The sequence below is a fragment of the Rhinoderma darwinii genome, chromosome 1 (genome assembly GCF_050947455.1).
Source record: "Rhinoderma darwinii isolate aRhiDar2 chromosome 1, aRhiDar2.hap1, whole genome shotgun sequence".
NCBI lineage: Eukaryota > Metazoa > Chordata > Amphibia > Anura > Rhinodermatidae > Rhinoderma > Rhinoderma darwinii.
Genome location: NC_134687.1, coordinates 170044779 through 170070455, shown reverse-complemented (window position 1 = coordinate 170070455; position 25677 = coordinate 170044779). Strand labels below are relative to the sequence as shown.

At 43.8% G+C, this 25677-nt stretch overlaps 2 protein-coding genes across 2 annotated transcripts in view; one reads left to right on the top strand and one right to left on the bottom strand.

Moving 5' to 3' along the window:
* The window catches only part of METTL14 (methyltransferase 14, N6-adenosine-methyltransferase non-catalytic subunit), a 45937-nt gene extending 36485 nt beyond the window's left edge, over nt 1-9452 (bottom strand). Inside the window, exons 1-2 of the mRNA XM_075860585.1 lie at nt 9321-9452; nt 3421-3509 (exon numbers count right to left, since the gene is read on the bottom strand). Of these exons, the coding sequence (XP_075716700.1) occupies nt 3421-3509; nt 9321-9386 (155 nt within the window). The 5' untranslated portion in view covers nt 9387-9452. The remainder of the gene's footprint in view (nt 1-3420; nt 3510-9320) is intronic.
* An 11293-nt stretch (nt 9453-20745) lies between these two features.
* LOC142734231 (protein FAM200C-like) lies at nt 20746-21972 on the top strand. The gene has a single exon (XM_075849577.1). It carries the CDS (start codon nt 20746-20748, stop codon nt 21970-21972), a length of 1227 nt encoding a protein of 408 aa, XP_075705692.1.
* Nucleotides 21973-25677: the final 3705 nt, after the last annotated feature.

Sequence of the window (25677 nt, the reverse complement as noted above, 5' to 3'; positions counted from 1 at the left end):
ATGAACACCCCCAAAAAAATCAATAAAAAACTACGACAGAATCGCAATTTTTTGGGTCACCACCCCTCCCAAAATAGAGAATAAAAAGTGATCAAAAAGTTGCATATACCCGAAAATAGTACCAATAAAAACTTCTAATCCGTCCCGCAAAAAACAAGCCCTTACACAGCTTTTTTGACTAAAAAATTAAAAAATTACGGCTCTCAGAATATGGTGACACAGAAATTTTTTTTTTTATAAATAAGTCATTTTATTGCGCAAACGCTAAAAAAAAGGACCAAACCTATATACATCTGGTATCACCGTAATCGTACCAACCCGCAGAATAAAGTAAAAATGTAAAAAACTAAAAAACTGTGTCAGAATTCCTGTTTTTTGCTCAGGATTGCAAAAAAATTTAATAAAAAATGATTAAAAAAAAATCGCATGTACCCCAAAATGGTACCAATGAAAACTACAGATTGTCCCGCAACAAATAAGCCTTCACACCACTCTATTGATGGAAAAATAAAAAAGTTATGGCTCTTGGAAAGCGGGGAGTGAAAATCTAAAATATGAAAGCAAAAAATGGATCAGTCCTGAAAGGGTTAATTCATTTCTAATGAAAAAACGTATGACCCCATGTGGGGTATTTCCGTACTCGGGAGAAATTGCTTTATAAAAAAAAGGTTGTTTTTTTCCTCCTTTATCCCTTGTGAAAATGAGAAAATGCAACATTTTAGTGGAAAAAATTTTGATATTAATTTTCGCGCCCTAATTCTAATAAATTCTGCAAAAGACCCGTGGGGTCTAAATGCTCACTATACCCCTAGAAAAATTCCTTGAAGGTTTTTCCAAAATGGGGTCAGTTTTGGTGAGTTTCCACTGTTTTGGTCCCTCCAGTGCATTGCAAATGCGACATGGCACCGAAAACCATTCCAGCAAAATCATAAATCCAAATGGCGCTCCTTCCCTTCTGAGCCCTGCTGTGGGTCTAAACAGCAGTTTATTACCACATATGGGGTATTGTCGTAATCGGGAGACATTGCTTTACAAATGTTGGGGTGCATTTTCTTCGTTATTCCTTGTAAATAATAAAAATTTCTATGTTGTTTCAGAAAAAAAGTACATTTTAATTCTTACAGACTAATTTCAATATATTTAGCGAAAAACCTGTGTGGTCAAAATGCTAACTATACCCCTAGATAAATACCTTAAGGGGTCTAGTTTTCGAAATGGGGTAGTTTATGGGGAGTTTCTATCGTTCTGGCAGCTCAAAGCTTCTCCAAATGTACAGTGGGGCCTAAAACATTTTCAAGCAAAATATGAGTCCTGAAAGCCTCCGGGTGTTCCCTTCCTTTGGGGCCCTGTCGTGTGTCCAAACAACGCATTAGGGCCACAATGTGGGTATTTTTGAAAACAGGAGAAAGAGGGTGATAGATTTTGGGGTGTGTTTCTTCATTTTCATGGTCGCTTTACAAAGAAATCGGTCTTCAAACAAATACTTTTATGAAAAAAGTGAAATTATTATTTTTTTCACCTGATATGCATTAAATTTAGCAAAGAACTGTGGGGTCAAAATAATTACTATACCCCTAAATAAATACCTTATGGGGTCTAGTTTTCTAAATGGGGTCGTTTATGGGGAGTTTCTATCGTTCTGGCAGCTCAAAGCCTCTCCAAATGTACAGTGGGGCCTAAAACATTTTCAAGCAAAATATGAGTCCTGAAAGCCTCCGGGTGCTCCCTCCCTTTTGGGTCCTGCCGTGTGTCCAGGCAGCGCATTAGGGCCACAATGTTGGTATTTTTGAAAACAGGAGAAACAGGGTGATAGATTTTGTGGTGTGTTTCTTCATTCTCATGGTCGCTTTACAAAGAAATTGGTCTTCAAACTGATACTTTTATGAAAAAAAGTGAAATTATTATTTTTTTCACCTGCTATGTATTCAATTTAGCAAAAAACTGTGGGGTCAAAATACTTACTATACCCTTAGGTAAATACCTTAAGGGGTCTAGTTTTCTAAATGGGGTCATTTGTGGGGGTTTCCACCATTCTGACACCTATGAGCCTCTGAAAACCTGGCTTGGTGCAGGAAAACAAAATGTACTTCAAAATTTATAAAATGATTATTCAATTTGTAAGTCCTCTAAATTGCTGAAAATGTCTTTTATTTTTTCAAAAGTGCTGCCAAAATAGAGTAAAGAGATAGAAATATATATTTAATTAAAAAAATTGTACAGTATTTGTGTACATATGTGACATATTGCAGTTAAAAATAGGGGAAAATGGTAATTTTTACAAAATTTCTTCCATTTTTCTATTTTTTAATTAATTTCCGCAAATCGTATCAGTCTACTTTTACCACTAAAATAAAGTACAACATGTGACGAAAAAACAATGTCAGAATTACTTGGATATTCAAAACTTTCACAGAGTTATTCTCTGATAAAGTCAGACATACCAGATTTGACAAATCTGGCTTGGTCATTAAGGTACAAACATGCCCGGTCATTAAGGGGTTAAAGGGACTCCTCTTCCCAGCCCAGCAACACAGCGTGATTTCGGGATTAAAGGTGAGATTACGCTGGGATGCAAAGAGGAGAATTGCATGACGCCGATTGGACAGCGTCATACAGAAAAATATCCAATCAGCGTCATACCATTCTCCTCTTCCCGGCCCAGCGTGAACTTAGATGTGATAGTTTACAGGTGGATCCTGCATGTCAGAGACACGCAGGACCCGCTGTCACTGAACCAGTCAGGTCCGTGGATTCAGCGAATAGCGTAGATACAGCTGCTCTGTATAGAGAATACAGAGCACCTGTATCTAAAAAAAAGTAAAACTCACTTTTAATAAAAAGCATTTGTAAAGTTGCGCCAAACAGATGCACCTTTTTATTGAAAAAAGAAATTAAATTTGCCTTTCAAAGGTGTTCATAGCCTTTAAAAGGTGTTGTCCGAGTGCAGGACGCATTTTTCATACTGATGACATGTCCACAGGATAGGTCATCAGTATATGATGAGTGGGGGGGCTGACACCCGGACCCTGCACCGATCACCTGTTTTGGCTGCTTCCAGGCGCCGGATGCTATACAGTGGCCTGTGTCGGAAGCAGATGGCTCCGTACACTGCATAGTGGCCGTGCTGCAGATGTTCTTATTCACATGAATAGGAGCAGAGCTACAGTACGGCTGCCATTCTGTGAACGGAGCCATCTGCTTCCGGCACAGACATCCAGTACCCGGAGGCAGCCGGAACAGCTGATTGGTATGGGATTCGTATGTCACCCCCCCCCCCCCCCCATCACGATCATATACTGAGGACCTATTCTGTGGCTAGGTCATCAGTATGAAAAATCACCCCGTACCCGGACAACCCCTTTGACAATCCATAGAAGCAGAGTAAAAGGCTCCATGAGACTATAGTTTACATATACTTACCGACACATTTCTCTGGCTTCTGCGATTTCCCTTTGCTCATCTTTACTGTTTAGTACAGCTCCGATATTGTCAGCACTTTCTGCTCCCAGCTGTAGAAATACAAGATAATCTATTGACACCTTATTATAGAACTTTGCTATATAAGGTCCACTACAAATAATATTGCTACAAGTACAAAAAAAGCGTAAAAGAGTACCTGGAGTTTCTACATACAGTATTAAAAAACTGTAGCAAAGGAATATGGATGAGCTGCTGGGTTTTACTAATCTTGGACAACCTCTTCAGGCCTTGTTCACACGGTGTCGATTTTGAATGTAATTTAAACAGCCAAAACCAGAAAGGGAACGTAAACAGTATGAATATATAAAAGGAAGGCCTTATTGGTCTGCCCTCCTGGATCAAATTCTGGCTTAAAAAAATGCCTGCAAAATGTGAACAAGGCCTTAAAGGAGTTTTCCCACGAGGGACATTTATGACATATCCACAGGATATGTCATAAATGTCAGATAGATGCGGGCCCCACACCTATCTGTAGAACGGGGCCCCCTACACCCCGTTCTAGCTTTGTCTGCCATCACTGACTCCCAGCCACTTCCTGACTTTATGGTCGGGATTTACAAAAATAGCGTAGCTTGTTTAGCTACGCTGTTTCCGTAACTCCCACAGTAGTGAATAGCAGATACAGAAGCAGCGTAGCATGCGAGCTATGCTGTTTCCATAACTACCATTCAGTTCTATGGGACTTACGAAAACAGAATAGCTCAGCTGTTTTCACCTTGATGGTCGGAAATCAGCCGACACACAAAGAGGTAGAACGGAGTTTAGGGGCCCCGTTCTAGAGATAGGCGCAGGGACCCCTGCACGGGACCAGATGGGACCTGCATCAATCTGACATTTATGACATATCCTGTGGATATCAAGAGAAAAAGGATTTTTGAAGCAGCACTGATCCAGAGTATGATGCGGTGCACGCTGTCAAGCCAGGCAAACCCACTCCGACATGATGTCAATTTCAAAGAAGTAGTAGGACAACAGCACACGTCTTCAAATCATCAAGGTGGTTTTATTGTCAAGACATCCACAAACGACAGGCAACGTTTCGACTCATAGTGAGTGAGGGGTCTTTGTCAAGCCTAACATCATGTCTAAAAACATCGTTATAAATAGGTGAATACAAGTAATCACATGGTCCGTTTCAACCAGTGAAAATCGTGAACCCGGTCTCCCAGGTGAAACATACATTAGTCTTAATGACACTCTACAATTTGTTATATAATCCTCAAAAAAGTGTAAAAATGCAACATACAATACATCTTCAATACAACATCAATATGTCAATCGCTATTGTTATAACAGAAAAACAAAGGAGGGAAGTTCACCACACTCCAGGTTCCAGTTACGATCCTAAAGCGCTACTGCGCATGCTCCGCAATCAGTCGTCTCTGCAGCACAAATAGAAACCAGCATTTGGACAAAAAGAATCACAATCGGATATATATAGCTATAGTAATATCCTCAATCATGGCGAGAATCCATCGAAATGTAGCAATATATCTAAGCAACTTAGGCCAAACTCAATTCGGTTGTTAAGGACGCCTTCACTAGGTGACGATAAGTCACGTGTGACCAGGTCTCCGAAGAATCAGCAACAAAAAGGGAAAAAGGTCAGGTTGTTACTGCCCCTAGTTCATAATATAGATCACAAAGTGATAATATTATCAAATACTCTATTGTGTTAAATCGCCTTCATGTAGGCGATTTAACACAATAGAGTATTTGATATAACAAATTGTAGAGTGTCATTAAGACTAATGTATGCTTCACCTGGGAGACCGGGTTCACGATTTTCACTGGTTGAAACGGACCATGTGATTACTTGTATTCACCTATTTATAACAATGTTTTTAGACATGATGTTAGACTTGACAAAGACCCCTCACTCACTATGGGTCGAAACGTTGCCTGTCGTTTGTGGATATCTTGACAATAAAACCACCTTGATGATTTGAAGACGTGTGCTGTTGTCCTACTACTTCTTTGAAATATCCTGTGGATATGTCATAAATGTCCCTTGTGGGAAAACCCCTTTAGAGGGGTTTTCCACCTTCTGACATCTGATGACCTATCCACCGGATAGGTAATCAGTAGATCAACGGTGCGGGTCCGACACCCGGACCCCGCACCGATCAGCCACCCCGGTGGCCTGTGGGCACCGGATGTTATGGCAGATAATGCTATGTACGGAGCCTGAAGCAGTTGTCTGTGTACATAGTATAGCGGTCATGCTGCAGAACTGCAGATCCGCTCCTATTCACTTGAATAGGAGCAGAGCTGCAGTACTGCAGTTCGGCTGCTATTCCGTGGCCAGAGCCAGCTGCTTCCGGCATGTACGTCCGGTGCACGGAAGCACCAAACCAGCTGATCTGTGCGGAGTAGATCTGTGCTGAGTATGGGTGTCGGCCCCCCACAGATCATGTACTGATGACCTATTTGGTGGATAGGTCATTAGTTGTCAGAAGGTGGAAAACCTTTTATTTTACCATTAGGACAACCCATTGCATATGCTCTATTAGAAAATATGGATGTCATATAGGGAGGTCTCCACTATTTGCCAGATCATAGAAAATCTGTGGCCACCCACAGCTTCTCCTATTAATGATCAGTTGATTGTATGGGGTTTTAGCTGATCGCCGGCTGGAGCTTTGCGCATTGATAAGTTATATGAATGTATTTTATGTCAACATTTCATTGCACCCTTTCAAGTAGTACATCTGACAACGTGGCGTTCACACCAAAAATTGGTTGTCCACCCAGGTCTATATTCTACATCGCGTATAAAGACTGGCATAGATTTCTCTCTAGTAGATTTATAGCGCATACTGCCTTTTACAAGAGCATGGTGCGTTTCATTAAAATAACTGCATTTTTGGGACATTTTTTTGCGCACTTGTTTTACATGCAATAAGACACCTGTTTCTCCAGAAAAAACCATTGTAGCAGCATGTCCTAGAAACGCTCATGGTATGTTCACAAGGGGCGGACATGCTGCCCATTTTCCGTGTGGAATTGCAAGTGAAAAATCTGCAGCGTATTACCGTAGCGGCAAAGTGGATGAGGTTTTAACAAATGTCATCCCCACGCTGCAGAAAAACAATTGTGCAGAACTTGACATTTGCTGTGGATTTTAAATCCCCCGCATGTCAATTTATGTTGCATACTTTCATCGCGGATTTCAATGCAATGGGTGAAATCCGAAACAGATTTTTTCCATTGCAAATCCAATAATTGTGGACGTACCCCGAGGATGGATTCACACACAGCGTTTTGCGGCGTTTCTTTTTTTTTTTTATTGCGCCCAGATGTTACATTAAAGGGATTTTTCCCACAAAACACATGTATCCCATATCCACAGAATAGGAGACACATGTGTGATCGCTGGAGGTCTGACCGCTGGGACCCCCAGCAATGACCGAAAGTCCCCTGAACTGCTCCATGAGAATGGAGAGCTGGTGCGCATGCTCGGCCAGCACGCCATTCATTTATATGGAAATTCCGGGACTGCCGTCTCTGGCAGCTCCATAGAAATGAATAGAGCATTATCAAGCATGCGCACCAGCTCTCCATTCTCATGCAGAACGTCGAGGGACTTTTGGTCCCCTGTTCTCATTGCTGGGGGTCCCAGCAGTCAGACCCCCAGCAAACACACATGTAACCCTATATCCTGTGAATAGGGGATACATGCGTTTTGTGGGAAAACCCCTTTATTAGGCTATGTTCACACAAAGTTTTTTGCAGGCGGAACTTCTGCCTCAAAATTCAGTTTGGAAGTTGAGGCAGATTTTCCTCTTTCTGCACACAGATTTTCGCGGCGTTTTTCGCCAGCGGCCGTTGAGCGCCGCTGGCATAAAACGCAGCGAAATACACTTTCTCTGCCTCCCATTGATGTCAATGGGAGGTCAGAGGCGTAAACGCCCGAAGATAGGGCATGTCCCTTCTTTCTCCTGCGAGGCGGTTTTACCGCTCGCGGGAGAAAACCGCCCCCGCCTCCCATTGAAATCAATGGGAAGCATATTAGGGCCGTTTTTGCCGAGTTTTGCGGCGCGGTTTCTGCGGCAAAAAACTGTGTGAACATAGCCAACGTCTATAGTAAAATATAAAGTGCACTACACACAACTCAATTTTGGTTTGTGGCATTTTTAAAGCAAATTTTGTGGTCAGCTGAGTTTTTTTTACCAAAGCAGCATGCTCTAGGTATGGCGTTTTTCCAATAGGCTTTTCTATAGGACCGTACAGAATGACACTAAATGCTAGCGTTTGTAGAAGCGTTTTTTGATGCAGTTCGACGGCAGAAATTGCGTGTGTGAACTAGGCCTAAATCAGAAAAAACCTGGGTATTTCGAAGCAGTTCTCACCCCTGAGTGAGGCCAAAAGAGGTTTCACTCTGCAGAACTCTGATGCTGTACATAAAAGGGGTCACATTACTCAGTAAACATTTATTGGTCCGTGACTTGAATAATCCCAAAGGTCAGAGGGCCAAGAAGGGAAGCGAATGAGGGAAATTCATGAAACCCTCTAAGCTAGCTTTCCTGCGTAGAAAAGTCACAATCTGTGCAAAAACTTGCTTTATGCAGAAAAATTTAGCGACTTTTCTATTTTTTCGCCACCAATGCCTTTTTAAAAAAAAAGTTGGGCAGGGATTAGCACGAGGAGGAGGAACCACAGCGGCCCAATACATTTACGTCAGAAAACTGGTGTAAATCGCCACCAATGGTGATTTACACCAGCTCAGTGCAGACAGCCAGAGATGCCCCTAATATATTAAGCAGCATGCACCTATTATTGGCATCTTTCTCCAACATTTTTTAGGAGAAGACTGGCATATAAAAGACCAGCCTTAATAAATTGCCCCCAATGAGTTTACACAAGCATGAGCAGCTAAAGCAAGTCACGACTGAGACCAATAAAGGGGTTGTCCGGTTACAGCAAGTTTTTTAGTAGAAATAAAAATAAACATTTCCAATATACTTCCTGTATTAAGTCCTAAACACTTTACAAGATCTCTGCTTGTTGTTATTCAGCAGGAACACTCAGTTTACTTCCAGTGAATGCAATGCTGTCCATGGTCATGTGATGGACACACAGGTGTACGGCTCGTTACAAGACACAGCACCTATACACATACTGTAACGATCCCGGCACCTGTGTGTCCATCACATGACCATGGACAGAATTGTACCCACTGGAAGTAAACAATGAATGTTCCTACTGAATAACAAGCAGAGATCTTGAAAACCGAAAGAAATTAATAGAGATAGTATATTGGAAAATTATGTAACTTTTAATTATACAACAATTACATTATTTTGCTGAAACCGGACAACCCCTTCAAGGTAAGTGGTGGGACCCCCTTCATTCTTATTGAATCACATAACCTCGGATAGCGGCTCCTAGAGAAGAGATGCATCTACACATGGCCAGATACGGTCTTTATCAGAGGGATCGGTCTGAAAATGGACAGCTATTTTAACCAAGACCATTTTACCAGTATGTGGTCCAGTGGAGGGACAGGAATGTGGGCATTGGTTACTTTGTGTTCATTCATTTTAGGGGGTGGGAGAGGTGCACCTCCATTCATATCAGATGACATCATAGGGACGCATCAACGGCCCCCCTTTTCATGGCTATGGTACTGACGCTACTATGGCTGGTGCTTGAGGGTGGGGATTGTGTGCAAAATAAATCTGCATCTTAAAGTTCCTATAATTATGGGGATAATGTTACAGGTCATTACACTCATCCTCTGCCAGTGCGTATAGCAGTGGTCTGCTGTAGAACTACAACTCCCTGCGTGCCGGAGGCTGCAGGACCCCCGCCCCTCTCGTACTACACATAAGCATTACTTGCTGAGCCAGTAATTTCCTGCGCAGCTTCTGCCGGGCTCGGATCTCCTGCAGGCGGCTGTTCATTGTCTCTACGGTCCTGGTTTCCACTTCGCCCGCTACAAGCTTCTACTGTTGTCGCAGTCTGATGACGTCAGTCAAGCATTTCGCTGCATAGGAGAGTGTTGCGAGCGGCCATGTTTGATTAGGGCACTTGATAGGATTAACTTGTTGTTTTGTGAGGCTGCAATCTTTTACTTCCCCTTCATATTATTGTTATATAACAGGGACATGAGGACGAATATTCATTCACAAATGTATATAACGATGACTACTCAGGATAACTGTATGATGCGGGTGCTGGCGTTCAGGGACACTAAAGCTCTCTGTAGATAATGCCTGGACAACACGATAGAGACATCTTTACAAGGAAAAGGCACAAAATGTCATTGTTGTTATCAGTTAATGCCCATTTATACTTACACATTTTTACCAGGATTTACTGCCTTCCGAGAGATCTTAATAATTGTAAAATCTTAATAAATCTGCCTATTCTACAAATGTATTTGTTTGAGACCAGTCCTTATAACAGATCTAAATGTGGTCGGTTACGGTCCAGATCAGGGGTATTCAACTGGCGGACCGCAGTAAGCAGAAGCCTAGACAGAGGGGCCGCTGTGGATATAGGGTTTTTGGACTTTGCAAAGGCATTTGACACTGTCCCTCATAGACGTCTAATGGGTAAATTAAGGACTATAGGTTTAGAAAGTATAGTTTGTAATTGGATTGGGCCGTACCGCCTTGACGGTATGGCAGATGGCCAACAGGGCGCAGGTCACAGTCTATAGTTCGTATAGTGTACCTGTGGTAGCTCAGACAGTAGCAAGACAGGCTCGGCTGGGACTAGGCAGCACGCAGGCACCAGGCGTGGCGCAGCAGGACAGGCGTACTCAGCACAGCATAACTTCAGCTCAGCACGGTACTTGACCAGGATAGCACGGGGATACAGGTAGCAGGAACGAGAGACACTGGGAACTGGAAAACACTTAGGATTGCATTTGCGTAGACAGACTAGGATGACGACAAACAAGGCTCAGGAAAGGGCTGGGCCCCTCTTATAGCCCAGGGTGCTCATGGACTAATTTTGTACTCATTTTAGGTGCACATGCTGGCCCTTTAAGAGCGGGACCCGGCCGGAAGAAGCGGAAGTGAGTGCTGGTGTCTCCTGAGGAGGAGATGGGGACCAGCACTCACAGTTCCATGGCTGCGGGCCTCAGGAGGTGAGTGAGCCTAACGGCCCGGGTCCATGGCCATGACAGTATCCCCGCTCTTACGCCCTCTCCTCTTGTAAACCTATAAAGTGTAGGGCACAATTAACACAAATATATTGGAAGAATATATACATTTTTATTGAATGTTATAACATTAAAAAATAGGTCATACTGAGCAAAAACACAAAGACGTCTGACAATTACAGAGGACATACAGAAAATGGTAAATAGCAATGTCAAGGATACAGATATATGTCTATTTCTAGGTAGAGTTAGCCTGATCAGATGGTAGTTAAAACCTCTATATATATTTAAGCATGTGAATTTGTAAAGAAAAAAATATATATACAAATGAGAGGAAACTTGCATAACAAGTAAGTATACCCAGTGTAAAGTATATCAACAAGCACGGAGCTTGAGGCTGAGGTCCGGTGTAAGGAACACAGCGTACCTGCAGTCTATGATAAAGGCAAATTAAATGAAACAGTATCTAGAAGATAGAGTGTGTAACGTACCCATTGTAGTCCTCTGCATGGAGAGAACGTCAGTCCCGACGCGTGTTTCGGCAAGATGCCTTCGTCCCTCATAGACGCCTAATGGGAAAATTAAGGACTATAGGTTTACCCTATGACAGTATCCCCACTCTTACGCCCTCTCCTCTTGGAGCCAGAACGAAAGGCATACTTCTTCAGGAGGGCAGGGGCATTGAGGTTCTCTTCTGGCTCCCAGGACCTCTCTTCAGGACCAATGCCCCACCAATCCACCAAGTAAAAGGTTCTTCCACCCACTCTCTTGGTGTCCAGGATCTCCTTAACCTTAAAAGTCTCAGATGAACCGCTGGGAGCCACTGGTGGAATGGAAGTTTTTGAGTAGCGGTTCAAAATCACCAGCTTCAGCAAGGAGACATGGAAGGAGTTGGGGATCTTGAGGGTAGGAGGCAGCCGAAGCTTGTAGGAAACAGGGTTGATTTGTTGCAAAATATCGAAGGGTCCAAAGAACTTGGGAGCAAACTTGTTCGATGGCACCATCAGCAGGATATTCCTAGAGGACAGCCAGACCTTAGTGCCTCTAAGGATCTGGGGAGGCTCTTGTCTCCTTGTGTCTGCCTTTCTTTTCATGAGGTCGACTGCCAGCAGAATAGAAGATCGGGTCTGCTGCCAGATCTGTACAAAGTCCCAGAATTCAGAGTCAGCTGCAGGCACCTGGGACGTAGTGATAACAGGAAGAGGTATTCAAGGGTGTTGGCCATAGACAATGAAGAATGGACTCTTAGTGGTGGACTCACTAGTGTGGTTGTTGTAGGAGAACTCAGCCCAAGGAAGCAGCTGCACCCAGTCATCATGCTGCCTGGAGATAAAGTGTCGTTAATAGTTCTCCATAATTTGATTTATTCTCTCGACTTGACCATTGGACTGGGGATGGTAGGCAGAGGAAAAGTCCAAATTCACACCGAGGAGTACGCAGAGGGCTTTCCAGAACTTTGAGGTGAACTGAAACCCCCGATCCGAAACAATATGTAGAGGCAAGCCGTGCAGACTTAAGATGTGTTGGACGAAGAGATTGGTCAGTCGAGAAGCGGACGGTAGGCTGGTCAGTGGAACTAAATGAGTCATCTTGGAGAATCGGTCCACGACCACTCAGACCGTACTGCAACCAGCAGAGAGAGGCAGGTCCGTGACAAAGTCCATAGCAATATGGTGCCAGGGGGCATCGGGCACAGGCAGCGGCTGGAGCTGGCCCGCCGGTTTGGAGTGGGCAACTTTATTTGCTGCGCACAGTGTGCAGGAAGAGACAAAGTCTGTGATGTCTTTGGGCAGCGTGGGCCACCAGAACTAACGAGCAATCAGGTCTCGGTTCTTACGGACACCCGCGTGACCTGCCAATTTGAAACTGACTCCCCAGCGGAGGATTCTTCTGTCAGCCGGATGCACAAAATTCCTCCCCGGGGGAATGTCTCTAACTTGCAGGGTTGACAGTGATGATGCAGGATGGGTTAATGATATTCTGTGGAGACTCCATAGTATCCTCTGTCTCGAACGACCTGGACAAGGTATCGGCCCTCACATTCTTGTCGGCCAGACGGTAGTGGAGCTCAAACTGGAACCGAGCAAAGAACAGCGACCACCTGGCCTGACGGGGATTCAGTCGTTGTGCCATCTGGTGATAAGTGAGGTTCTTGTGGTTTGTAAATATCAAGATGGGATGAACTGCGCCCTCTAATAGATGTCTCCACTTCTCCAGAGACAATTTGATGGCCAGTAACTCCCGATCCCCAATCGAGTAGTTGCGTTCTGCGGAAGAGAAGAGCTTCGAGTAATAGCCACATACCAGGATAGCACGGGATACAGGTAGCAGGAACGGGAAACACTTAGGAGGCCATTTGCATAGACGGACTAGGGTAACGACAACAAGGCTCAGGCAAGGCAGGAAGGGGCTGGGCCCCTCTTATAGTCCAGGGTGCTCATGGGCTAATTTTGTACTAAGGGACCTGGCCGGAAGAAGCGGAAGTGAGCGCTGGCGTCTCCTGAGGAGGAGATGGGGACACAGTTCCATGGCTGCGGGCGTAAGGAGGTGAGTGAGCCTGACGGCCCGCGGCCATGGGCATTACACTATGTAGTATTGTTCAGTCTATGGAAGATGTTCGTAAATTGCAAGCTGATTTGGACACACTAAGTGTTTGGGGATCCACTTGGCAAATGAGGTTTAATGTAGATAAATGTAAAGTTATGCATCTGGGTACCAACAACCTGCATGCATCATATGTCCTAGGGGGAGCTACACTGGGGGATTCACTTGTTGAGAAGGATCTGGTTGTACTAGTAAATCATATACTAAATAACAGCATGCAATGTCAATCAGCTGCTTCAAAGGTCAGCAGGATATTGTCGTGTATTAAAAGAGGCATGGACTCGCAGGACAGGGATATAATATTACCACTTTACAAAGCATTAGTGCCATCTCATCAAGAATATGCAGTTCAGTTCTGAGCTCCAGTTTATAGAAAGGATGCCCTGGAGTTGGAAAAAAATACAAATAATAGCAACGAAGCTAATAAGGGGCATGGAGAATCGAAGTTATGAGGAAAGATTAAAATAATTAAACCTATTTAGCCTTGAAATGAGACGACTAAGGGGGACATGATTAACTTATATAAATATATGAATGGCTCATACAAAAAATATAGTGAAAAGCTGTTCCATGTAAAACCCCCTCAATAAACAAGGGGACACTTGTTTCAGGTTCAATCTGCAGAGGCGACAAACCTTTACTGTGAGAACTGTGAGTCTATGGAATAGTGTACCCCAGGAGCTGGTCAGAGTAGCTACAGTAGATGACTTTAACCCCTTCTCTCTTTGGCCACTTTTGACCTTCCTGACAGAGCCTCATTTTTCAAATCTGTTTCAATTTATGTGGTAATAACTTCGGAATGCTTTTACCTATCCAAGCGATTCTGAGCTTGCTTTCTCGTGACACATTGGACTTTATGTTACCTGCAAAATTTGCTCGATACATTCAGTATTTAATTGTGAAAAACACCAAAATTTTGTGAAAAATTACAAAAATTAGCATTTTTCTAAATTTGAATGTATCTGCTTGTAAGACAGGCAGTTATACCACACAAAATTGTTGCTAATTAATATCCCCCATATGTCTACTTTAGATTGGCATTGTTTTTTGAACATCCTTTTATTTTTCTAGGACGTTACAAGGCTTAGAACTTTAGCAGCAATTTCTCACATTTTCAAGAAAATTTCAAAAGGCTATTTTTACAGGGGCCAGTTCCGTTGTGAAGTGGCTTTGAGGGCCTTATATATTAGAAACCCCCAATAAGTCACCCCATTTTAAAAACTTCACCCCTCAAAGTATTCGAAACAGCATTTAGAAAGTTTCACAGGAATTATAGCAAAGTAGAGGGGAAATTTACAAATGTCTTTTTTTGTAGAAATTCATATTTAATTCATTTTTTTTGTAACACAGAAAGTCTTACCTGAGAAATGCAACTCCATATTTATTGCCCAGGTTCTGCAGATTTAGGAAATATCCCACATGTGGCACTAGCATGCTTATAGACTGAAGCACCGGCCTCAGAAGCAAAGGAGCACCTGGAGGATTTTGGGGCCTTCTTTTTATTAGAATATATTTTAGGCACCATGTCAGGTTTGAAGGGCTCTTGTGGTGCCAAAACAGTGGAAATCCCCCAAAAGTGACCCCATTTGGGAAACTACACACCTCAAGGAAATTATCTAGGGGTATAGTGAGCATTTTGTCCCCACAGGTTCATTGCAGAAGATGTTGGAAGTAAGCCGCCAAAATTAAAATCTACATTTTTTCAAAGAAAATGTAGGTTTAGCTAATTTTTTTTCATTTCCACAAGGACTAAAGGAAAAAAAGCACTGCAAAATTTGTAAAGCAATTTCTCCCGAGTAAAACAATACCCCACATGTGGTCATACGGCAGGGCTCAGAAGGGAAAGAGCGCTATTTGGCTTTTGTGCTCAAAATTAGCAAGAATGGTTTGCGGAGGCCATGTCGCATTTGTAAAGCCCCTGAGGGGACAAAACACTGAAAACGCCCAAAAAGTGACTCCATTAGAAAACTACACCCCTTGAGGAATTCATCTAGGGGTGTAGTGAGCATTTTGACCCCACAGGTGTTTCATAGAATTGGGCAATGAAAACAATCCATTTTCTTCAATAAGACGTAGCTTTAGCTCAAAATTTTTCATTTTTTCAACAAATAAAGGAAAAAACGAACTCCAACATTTGTAAAGCAATTTCTCCCGAGTACCGCAATACACCGTATGTGGTAATAAACTGATTTTTGGCCACACAGTAGGGCTCAGAAGGGAAGGAGTGCCATTTGGCTTTTGGAGTGCAGATTTTACTGGATTGGTTTCCGGGTGCTATGTCGCATTTGCAAAGCCCCTGTAGGACCAAAGCAGTGCAAAACCCCCTGAAGTGACCACATTTTGGAAACTAAACTCCTCAAGGTTTTCACCTAGGGGTGTATTGGGCATTTTAACCCTGCAGGTGTTTTGCAGAAATTAGCGTGCACTCGATGTTGCAGAGTGAAAATGGGATTTTTTTTCCATAGATATGCCAATATGTGGTACATTACTTTAGAGGAAAAATGGGAGAAGGAGGGTTTTTCTTACTTTTTTTTTTTTGCACTACTAAAAACTTTATATCACTTCTTTTTACACATTGTATTAGTCCCCCTAGGGGACTTGAACCACCAATCGTTAGATCGCTGGTAAAATATACTGCAGTACTAATGTATTGCAGTATATCGTCATTTTTACAGGCATCTGTTAAGCCCTTCCACAGGCAGGGCTTAACAGAGGCAGAGTGAAGGCAGCCCTGGGGGCCTTCATTAGGTCCCTGGGCTGCCATAACAACCATCGTCGCCCCCCCGATCTCATTGTGGGGGGGCAATGAGCTATCGGAGGGGGCCGCCCTCCTTTTGTCAACAGCTCAGATGCTGCGGTCGCGATTAACTTCACTGGACTGCGACATGTAGTAATCCAGAGATCCATTCAGAGATCCATCCACCTATCCCACTAAACAAGTTAGCTGGGTTCCTAAATGAGAAAGTGTCCTCCCATCATGAATCCAGTTTTTCTTGGTCTTCCTGGAGCCACTTCCTTCTCATTTTATCTACTATTTGGATCTCTGCTCTTACCTTCATATTGCCTTTTAGGTCTGAATAGTGGCAGCAGGTAGGACCAATTACCTGGCACCTTCCGCATCAGTGAGATAATTCAATACTATTGTGTGTTGATTGGTTACTAGGGATAACTGTACAATATATATTGAAAGCATCAAACATACATTCCATTACATTACCAAACAATTCAGCAAGCTTTTCTATATTCTGTGCGTTTTTAACTGCTAAACCTACAAGTGTTAAAGAAAAATCAGGCGCATACAGGCCCAAACAGCAGCTAATTTTCAATTTACAACTTGTAGTATCCCTCAACTTACGTGCCGTAACATTGACCCTTTTCCAATTTCCTGGGGTCCCTTGCCTATATCCGTCATCCTTGGCTTCGCTCTTTTGGTAATATTGGCCACCCACCAATGGTCAAAAACATCTCACTATTGGAAGGGGAACACTAACATTGGTCCACTTATTGTCCCATTCGACTTTCAAATGTTCATTTACGGTGAGGCACAGGGTGTCGTCAATCAGGGGAGTACAACGGTCCAGGCTCCTGCACCTGCTTGCCGTGGCTGGCGTGGACCCATGTTGGTTTTTCACTTGAGCTTTACTGAAGTGGCCATGGTCAGCTGGACACGGTAGGGCCCATCAAACCTTAGCTGGAGGTTTTTCCTTACGTGTCTTTTGAGGACGACCCAATGTCCGGGTTGCATTGTGTGTACCGTCTGTGGAGTTAAGGTCTGGAATGGAAGAAAATACATGTTTACTCACTTCTTGTATATGCTTCTGTAGGGCCCTGACATATTGGGTAAGGTCCCCATGCATTGCCTCTAACTGGTGAGGGAAGTACAAGCCTGTCTTGGGGACACTTCCAAACAGGATTTCATAGGGGCCAAGGTCCTACTGGAGGCCCTTCAATACCTGGAGGTCCACTCCTGTCTCTGGCAGGTGGGTGAATGTGCTAACCCCTACTTCACCGTCCAGGGGCAGCATTGCAGCTGCTTTGGCAGCCTTATCAGCCCTTCTATTGCCTTCTATTGCCTACTGCCTCGGGCGAGGTCTCCTTGGTATGGGCTTGCACCTTTATTTTGGCTACCTAGCTGGGTTCTAACAGGGCCTGTAATACTTTGGCTACTGCTCTTGTGTTTTTAATTGGCTTACCCAAGGATCCAACAAAGTTCCTACTACGCCGGATGAAAAAGCAGAAAAAGGGACCCCCTAGTGGCTGGCAGGGATAATTAAACAATAAAGAGAAATGTGCCTAGGCACAGAGTCCCAATTTCCCAGCCACCAGTCAATTAGTCGAAAATGTCAGTAAAGGCAGTTAAAACATAACTTTTATTAATGTATCAAACAGACACACGACACTGAAGGGTTAAAATTGTATCAAAAGACGGCCAGTATGTAGCACAAGAGTCAGTGTGCATGCATCCAGTACAACACTGGACGCAGTAAGAGAGACTGATTCGGCAGCTGCAGACTGCCGTACATGGAAACAGTTCCCCCGAGTAGAGGCAAATAACTGGACCGTCAGTGATATATTAAAATGGCGATAGCCCCCCCGACATGTTTCGCTGCAGAAGCAGCGTCCTCAGGGGATAATACGGGGCTAATGAGCGCGCGTTTGAAAAACTGCTCTCTATATAGACTCTGGTGCCTACGTCTGCATGACGTTTGACGGCAGCGATTCTCCTCAAAGCCAATCAGATGGCCGCAAATGACAAGCCCCCACGCCAAGGAGAATGGCATGACAACAGGCCAATAGAACACCAGGATCAGGCATCCAATCACCACGGAGGCTGAGCGCAAACGCCCATCAGTCACAGTGGGTGATAGTCATTCAGAAAATTCTGTATGCGGGGAGATTGACAACATGGGCAGCCAATAAGGAGTGCAGAACGGCACCCAATTGGGATAACCTAAATCCAAACAAGCGGAGAACGTAGAGAGCCTCAATACAAGATGACAGCAATTGCATACAGCACAATATACGTGTCATGCAGCCGCAGGGAGAACAATTACCAGTCACACAGCACAACATGCAGAGTCGGCATAAGCGAGTGCATAGCAATATATTGATCTTGCACAATACATCCATTCTAGTCAAGTTTGGTAGACAAAAACGAATAGTAAGAGAGAGCAGGGATCAGAACGAGTCGTCTGTAAGATCGATAACAACATCAATAGTAATATACATGCTCACCAAGCAATAACAAGGTATAGCCAAGTACACATCAAAACAGCAATAGTAATCAGTGTGTCACATAACTGTCAAAACGACAGAGGTATAATAAGAAAAAGTGTGTTCAGCAGAGAAAATTAATTCAGCAATAAAGGTTAATGATACCAAGAGGAGAGGGTACAGTGCCACCTACAAGAAAGCCATGAAGGTGAACCCCTCATTTAGGCCATTAGGACTCAGAGAACTGAGCCTATGTATCCATCGTGCCTCCTCCTGCAGTAGTCTTCTGTCCAAGTTACCGGCCCTAGGTCCGAGTTTTAATTGCGTAATGCCCCAAAATTGAAGGACCTTGGAGTCGCTCCCATGAAAAGATCTCACATGTCTAGAGATGGAAGTATCCTCTTTCATGTTGATACTACTGACATGTCTGGAGATTCGTCTCCTGAGTTGCTGAGTAGTCTTGCCAACATACAGTTTGGGGCAAGGGCATCTGGCGTCATATACAACACCAGTGGTTTGACAGTTAATAAAGTGTCTGATGGTAAATTGACAACCATTTAGGGGGTTAGTAAAACACTTGGTCTTGGGCATATATGTGCAGAAGGAGCACCTGCCACAAGGGAAGGAGCCCACCGCAGGAGCTGAGAGCCATGTGTCGCGAGGGATGAGTGGTCTAGAGTAATGACTCCGCGTGAGAAATTCACGGAGGTTCCTACCGCGTCGAAAGGTCACATTCGGAATGTCCGAAATGGCGTCCACTAAGTCAGGGTCAGACCGCAAAATAGCCCAATGCTTCTTTAAAATCTTAGAGATCTGAGTGGAGCAAGTGTCAAAATTGCCAATACACCTAATATTGGAACCTCCAGATCTTTCCTCAACATTAGTATTTCTGCCATAGAGCAGTTCCTCTCTGGGAGTGGCCTTAGCTCTGGCATAAGCTCGGTGTAGTATTTTTTTGGGGTAGCCTCTTGCCAAAAATTTATGGAAGAGGGCATCACATTCTAATTTGAAAGTGTGTTCATCGGAGCAGTTCCTTCTGGCCCTAAGGTACTGACCGATAGGTATCCCCCTCTTGAGTGCTGGTGGATGAAAGCTACCATATTGTAAAAAACTGTTGGTAGCAGTCTTTTATGGGCCCATAATTGTGGGCGATGCCAAAAGCCTACCTAGTGTCAGTGTAAATGTTGGCCATTTTCCCTTTTGGCATGTTATAAGCCTCCGCGAGTGCCTCCAGCTATGCTTCTTGGGCAGAACAAGAAGGTGGGAGTAGGCTTGGATGAGTACCTCGTGCATCGTGACTACCGCGTATCTTGTCTTGTAGGTGCCTTCATGGTGGAATCTGGAACCATCTACAAAAAGCTCAAAATCTGGATTACTTATTGGTGTCTCACAGACATTTTGTAGACCTCCTAGCTCTGAGTTCATTAATGCAACACAATTGTGCGGTGTCTCACTGAGATGTAACTGATGAGTCTCGTCACTACTCAAAACGTAACATCCCAGTCTAGTGAGGTTGTGTGGGGTGAGCAAGGCAACCTCATACTTGGTGGTTGGTCTGCAGACAGGTATTTGGTATGGACCTGGTGTCAGGGTCTGTAGGAGGCTGGACGACCCTCGTATCCACTCCCTACAGTATCCTACCACTCCCAGAAAAGCACAGAGTTATCTTGGAGTGGCTTGGACATGAGTGTCTCATATTGCTACCACTCTATCTGGGGACAAATGTTTGGCCCCCTGGGATATGCAATGGCCCAAAAAAAGTGAGTTTCTCCTGACAATATTGCATATTATCTTCAGCTGCTTTGCAGCCATTTGCTGCAAAAAACAACAGGAGACATAGGGTGGCATCTAAACAGTCTTGTTCTGACTCACAGGCCAGAAGTAGGTGATCAACATACTGCAACAACTGGGTTAAAGCAGTGGGCGGGGCCCAGCCTTGCAGTACTGCATCAAGGGCTGTACGGAATTGGGTGGGGCTGTTGGCCATGCCCTGGGGTAGCACCACCCAACAGTATTGCTTGCCTGCATGTGTTAAAGCAAATAGCAACTGTGATTCTTCATCTAGTGCAGTGGTTCTTAACCTGGGTTCGATCGAACCCCAAGGGTTCGTGAGTCAGTCTCAGGGGTTCGGCGGAGGTCAAGACACATATCCAACTCATATGATTCGTGATGACACGCTCCGTTTGGCCATCATTGACTGCAGGTGATCACGCTACATCGCTTGGCCTATATGTGCTGCAGGGAATTTGGTGCGCTCAGTAGTCGACTTGTGACTGTCGTGATGGTACGTCGTGTGATTTCTTTCTTAATATTTTAATCCCTTCATACTAACTATGTCAAGCAAAATGAGAAAGTGGTCGGACGAATATGTACAATATGGATTCACATGTATAACGGAACGTGATGGGAGTCAGCGTCCTAACTGCATGATTTGCAATGCCAAGTTGAGCAATTCTAGTCTTGCACCGGCAAAACTAAGAGAACACTTCCTTAAGCTGCATGGAGATGGAAAATACAAGAAAACAACGCTCACTGAATTCAAGGTGAAGAGAGCCAGAGTCGATGAAAAGGCTACACTACCTGTTCTTGGCTTTGTACCCATCAACAAACCAATCCTCAAAGCATCGTACGAAGTTGCTTACCTGATCGCAAAGCAGGGCAAACCACACACCATTGGTGAAACACTCATAAAACCAGCTGTGTTGAAGATGGCGAATAACATGCTGGGAAAAGAGGCTGAAGTTAAGTTATCCCAAATTCCTCTTTCAAATGACACCATCAGCGACAGAATAGAGGAAATGAGCAAAGACATCTTGACTCAAGTAGTTGCAAATCTGATTTCAAGCCCGGCAAAATTCAGCCTTCAACTCGACGAGACCACAGACGTTTCCAATCTAAGCCAGCTTGCTGTATTCGTGCGCTATGTGAAAGACGACGTGATAAAGGAAGATTTTTTTTTATTTTGTAAGCCTCTTACAATAACAACTAAGGCAGCCGATGTGAAGAAACTTGTGGATGACTTTTTCAAAGACCACAATCTTTCGTGGGATATGGTTTCTGCAGTTTGTTCGGACGGAGCTCCAGTCATGCTGGGAAGAAAGTCTGGTTTTGGTGCGCTAGTGAAAGCCGATGCACCAAACATCATTGTTACGCATTGTATTCTGCACAGGCATGCGTTGGCAACAAAAACCTTGCCTCCAAAACTGGCTGAAGTATTAAAAATTGTAGTGGAATGCGTGAACTATGTGCGAAATAGTGCTCTGAGGCACCGCATCTTCAGTGAGCTGTGTAAAGAAATGGGCTCTGAATTCGAGGTACTTCTGTATCATTCTAACGTTCGGTGGTTATCCCGGGGACAGGTGCTGAATCGTGTTTTTGCCGTGCGTGTGGAATTAGCCCTGTTTTTGCAAGAGCACCAACATTGTCATGCGGATTGCTTCAAAAATTCTGAATTCATTGTCATTTTAGCGTACATGGCTGATATCTTCGCAGCTCTCAATCATCTCAATCAACAGATGCAGGCGGTGGAGTCAACATCATCGAAGCGGAAGAAAACCTGAAGGCTTTTCAAAAAAAGCTACAGTTATGGAAACGACAAACAGAGAACGATAACTTTGCAAACTTTCCCCTGCTGGACGACTGTGTAAGTAAGATCGAAGATGTATCTGGAATCTGAGACATTTCTGTACCCGCGGAACTGAAGCAAGCAATTGCCACGCACTTAGATGAGCTTGCAAAGTCTCTCGACGGATACTTCCCTACAAGAGAGTCATATCCAGCATGGGTGAGACAGCCATTCACGTTTAGTGTTGAGACAACAGATGTCAATGATGAATACCTCGATGAAATCATTGAAATTCAGCAGGTTCAACAGCAACTCTTCAGAACAACAACGGTGTCAACAAATGGTAACGTACCCTGTTATTGCTAAGAAAGCTCTGGAGATTTTCATACCGTTTGTTACAAGATATCTTTGCGAGCAATCCTTTTCGAGGATGCTGGACATAAAAAGGAAGAAAAGGAACAGACTTTGTTGCGAAAATGACATGAGAGTGGCACTTGCCAAGGTGAAGCCGCTCATTTCTGAACTAGTCTCTGAAAGGCAACAGCAGAAGTCACACTGATTTGCAGTAAATATTCATTATTATGTTTTTGTGTGAAAATCATGTTTTGATGGTTTTGTTCTTTGAACACAGTGATGTTGATGCACGGTTCATTTTGTGCACCAGTAAAATATATACCTATGTTTTGAATTTGAAAAAATCATATTTTATTTTTCCAATTAAGAAGGGTTCGGTGAATGCTCATATGAAACTGGTGGGGTTCAGTACCTCCAATAAGGTTAAGAACCACTGATCTAGTGGTACAGAGAAGAAAGTGTCTGCTAAGTCAATTACTGTAAAGCAACAAGCTGTGTGTGGGATCTGACTAAGCAAAGTATGGGGGTTAGGAACAGTAAGGGTCTGATCCTCAGTGATTACATTAGGAATTGGGTTTGTACATATGTTTTCAAGAGGGAGGGTCAGAATTTTCAATTTCTGTATTGTCCTTCTCTTCCTCACATACTTTTGGACCCAGTGGAAGCAATGTAGCGGGGTTCAAGACATTACAACATTTGATAATAACATGTGAAAATCCGAGTGAGAATTCATACTTAGTGAGTCTAGTCTAGTGCCACCACTGGTGAAGACACCTCATCCCTAGCGCTATATTTCCAGTAGTCCACATTTGTAGTCTGTCTTTTATGAAGACAAATTCTGTGTCTGAGCTTGTTGCAGTATTTCAGCGTGTGGGACCATGATGATCAGATCATGGTTGAGACAATATCAGTGGCTTTATCCTTCAGACACAAGAGAGAGCACCTTTCAGTATAGTGTGTTACTGAGGGTCGTACTAAGAACAGCAGTGTGTGGAGATAAGACACAATTAGCGTTGCGTCTTTCAAGAACATTTCACATTCCTTCTGACACTCCCACGTACAACAGCTGCCTCTTGCCTCTCACCACCTCCCTTCTTCTGGAACCATTCTTGTAGAACTATGAGTCTCAGCAAGACAAAATGCTGAAAGAAACTAACTTACATAGTTATTGAAATTTATAGATAAAGTGTTACGTCGAGTTCGTGGACCCACTGGGCCGAACCGCCTTGGCCATATGGCAGCTTGCCAACAGGGCGCAGGTCACAGTCTATAGTTCGTATAGGGTACCTGTGGCAGCTCGGACAGTAGTAAGACAGGCTCGACTGGGACTAGGCAGCAGGTAGACGTCAGGCGTGAAGTAGCAGGACAGGCGTGGAATACATCACAGCACGACTACAGCACAGCACGGCACTTGACCAGGATAGCACGGGATACAGGAACAGGGAACACTGGGAACTTGAAAACACTAGGAGACAATTTGCTGAGACAAACTCGGATACGACAAACAACGCTCAGGCATGGAAGAAAGGGCTGGGCGCTACTTACAGTCCAGGGCACTCATTGGCTGATTTCACATTAAAGTCTGGTACGCGCGCTGCCCCTTTAAGAGCGGGCACGAGCGTGCTCGCACACCCTACGGGACCCGGCTGAGGTGGGTGGAAGTGAGCGGTGGCGTCTCCTGAGGAGGAGACTGGGGCCAGCGCTCGCAGACCCATGGCTGCGGCCGTCAGGAGGTGAGTGAACCTGACGGCCCGCGGCCATGGACATGACAGAAGGTAAGTAAAAAAGCCAGCCTATTTTAGTTCAATTTAGTAGATGCACAAAATGTTCTCAATCTGCATCGAGAGAAACATCTTACAACAAGCAGTACAGCTGGTTAGCAGTGGGAGAGCATGCAGCATAACCTAAACAGGATAACCAGAGGTCCGAGCCAGCCGGGAGCAGATAATCCAAATCAGCAAACAAGATGTTAATGAGAGGCAAGCCAAGGTCAGTATTCCAAGGAGTTAAAAAGTCAGAGGTATGGGGTTTAGTCAGAAGCTTGATCAAGACACCTGAAGGTAAAGAAAATTACAAGCAAAGACCGAGAAGGAATAAATACTAAACCAAATCTGATAGGCAGAAAGATAGAGAAAAGAGATAGGCTCAAGGAAAAACCAGAAGCCAGAACAGTAGTCAGGGAGATCATTAAAGGAATAGGCGTTTCCTAACAGTATGCCCCTTTCTACGAGGGGCCACCGGACCCTTAAACTTCGGGCTAGGTTTTAAAGGAAACTTTAAATTAAAGATCTTAACCAACCCACAAGCATGCACTGAATGAGCAGTAACCCACGTTCGTTCTTCTGGCCCATACCACTTTCAGTGCACCAAGTACTGGAGAGTACCCCATACGCTTCTAGAATCCACAATCCTCTGAACCTCAATCTCCTTCTACCTGAACTGGAGGAGGAGGTTTCTTGAGTGGATTAGATGGCGAAAAAAAAAAAATGTTCAGGACAGATTTGTGAAAAAATGAATTTTAAAATACGGAGGAAGAGCCAGACAAAAAGATACAGGGTTAATGACATCAACAATTTCATATGGACCAATAAACCTAGGGGTAAACTTTCGAGACGGCACTTTCAGTCACAGATTTTTAGTAGAAAGCCACACCTTTTGACCCACACTAAATACAGGACTCAACATACGTTTTTTGTTAGCATTTTTCTTTTGAATAACTTGGGAGTTCTTCAGGTTCAATTGACCCTGAGCCCAAACTGTGCACAGTTTATTTGATTCAACTTGTACCTCAGGGTTATCACTAGAAGAGGTGGAAAATGAACCAAAACAAGGATGAAAACCATAATTGCAGAAAAATGGCAAGGTATCAAGAGAAACATTGTGGCGATTTATTTATCGCAAATTCCGCTAAAGGAAGATATGAGACCCATTCAACCTGATTATCAGCAATATAACACCTAAGATACTGTTCTAAGGTTTGATTAAAGCGCTCAGTTTAACCATTAGTCTCAGGGTAAAATGTAGAAGATAGAGATAACTATACACCAAGTTTCTTACAGAAAGCTCTCCAGAAACTAGCCACAAATTGACACCTCTATCAGAGACCTTATTTTACGGAATACCATTCAGACGAACCACTTGATCAATAAATAATTTAGACAAATTTTGGAATCGGGGAGTTGAGGCAACGGGACGAAATGACACATTTTACTGAAACGGTCCACCACAACCCAAATTACAGATTTCCCTTCAGAGGGAGGCGAATCTGTGATAAAATAATAGACAGATGAGACCAAGGTTTCTGTGAAACAGACAATTGCAGCAATTCACCCATAGCATGAATTCG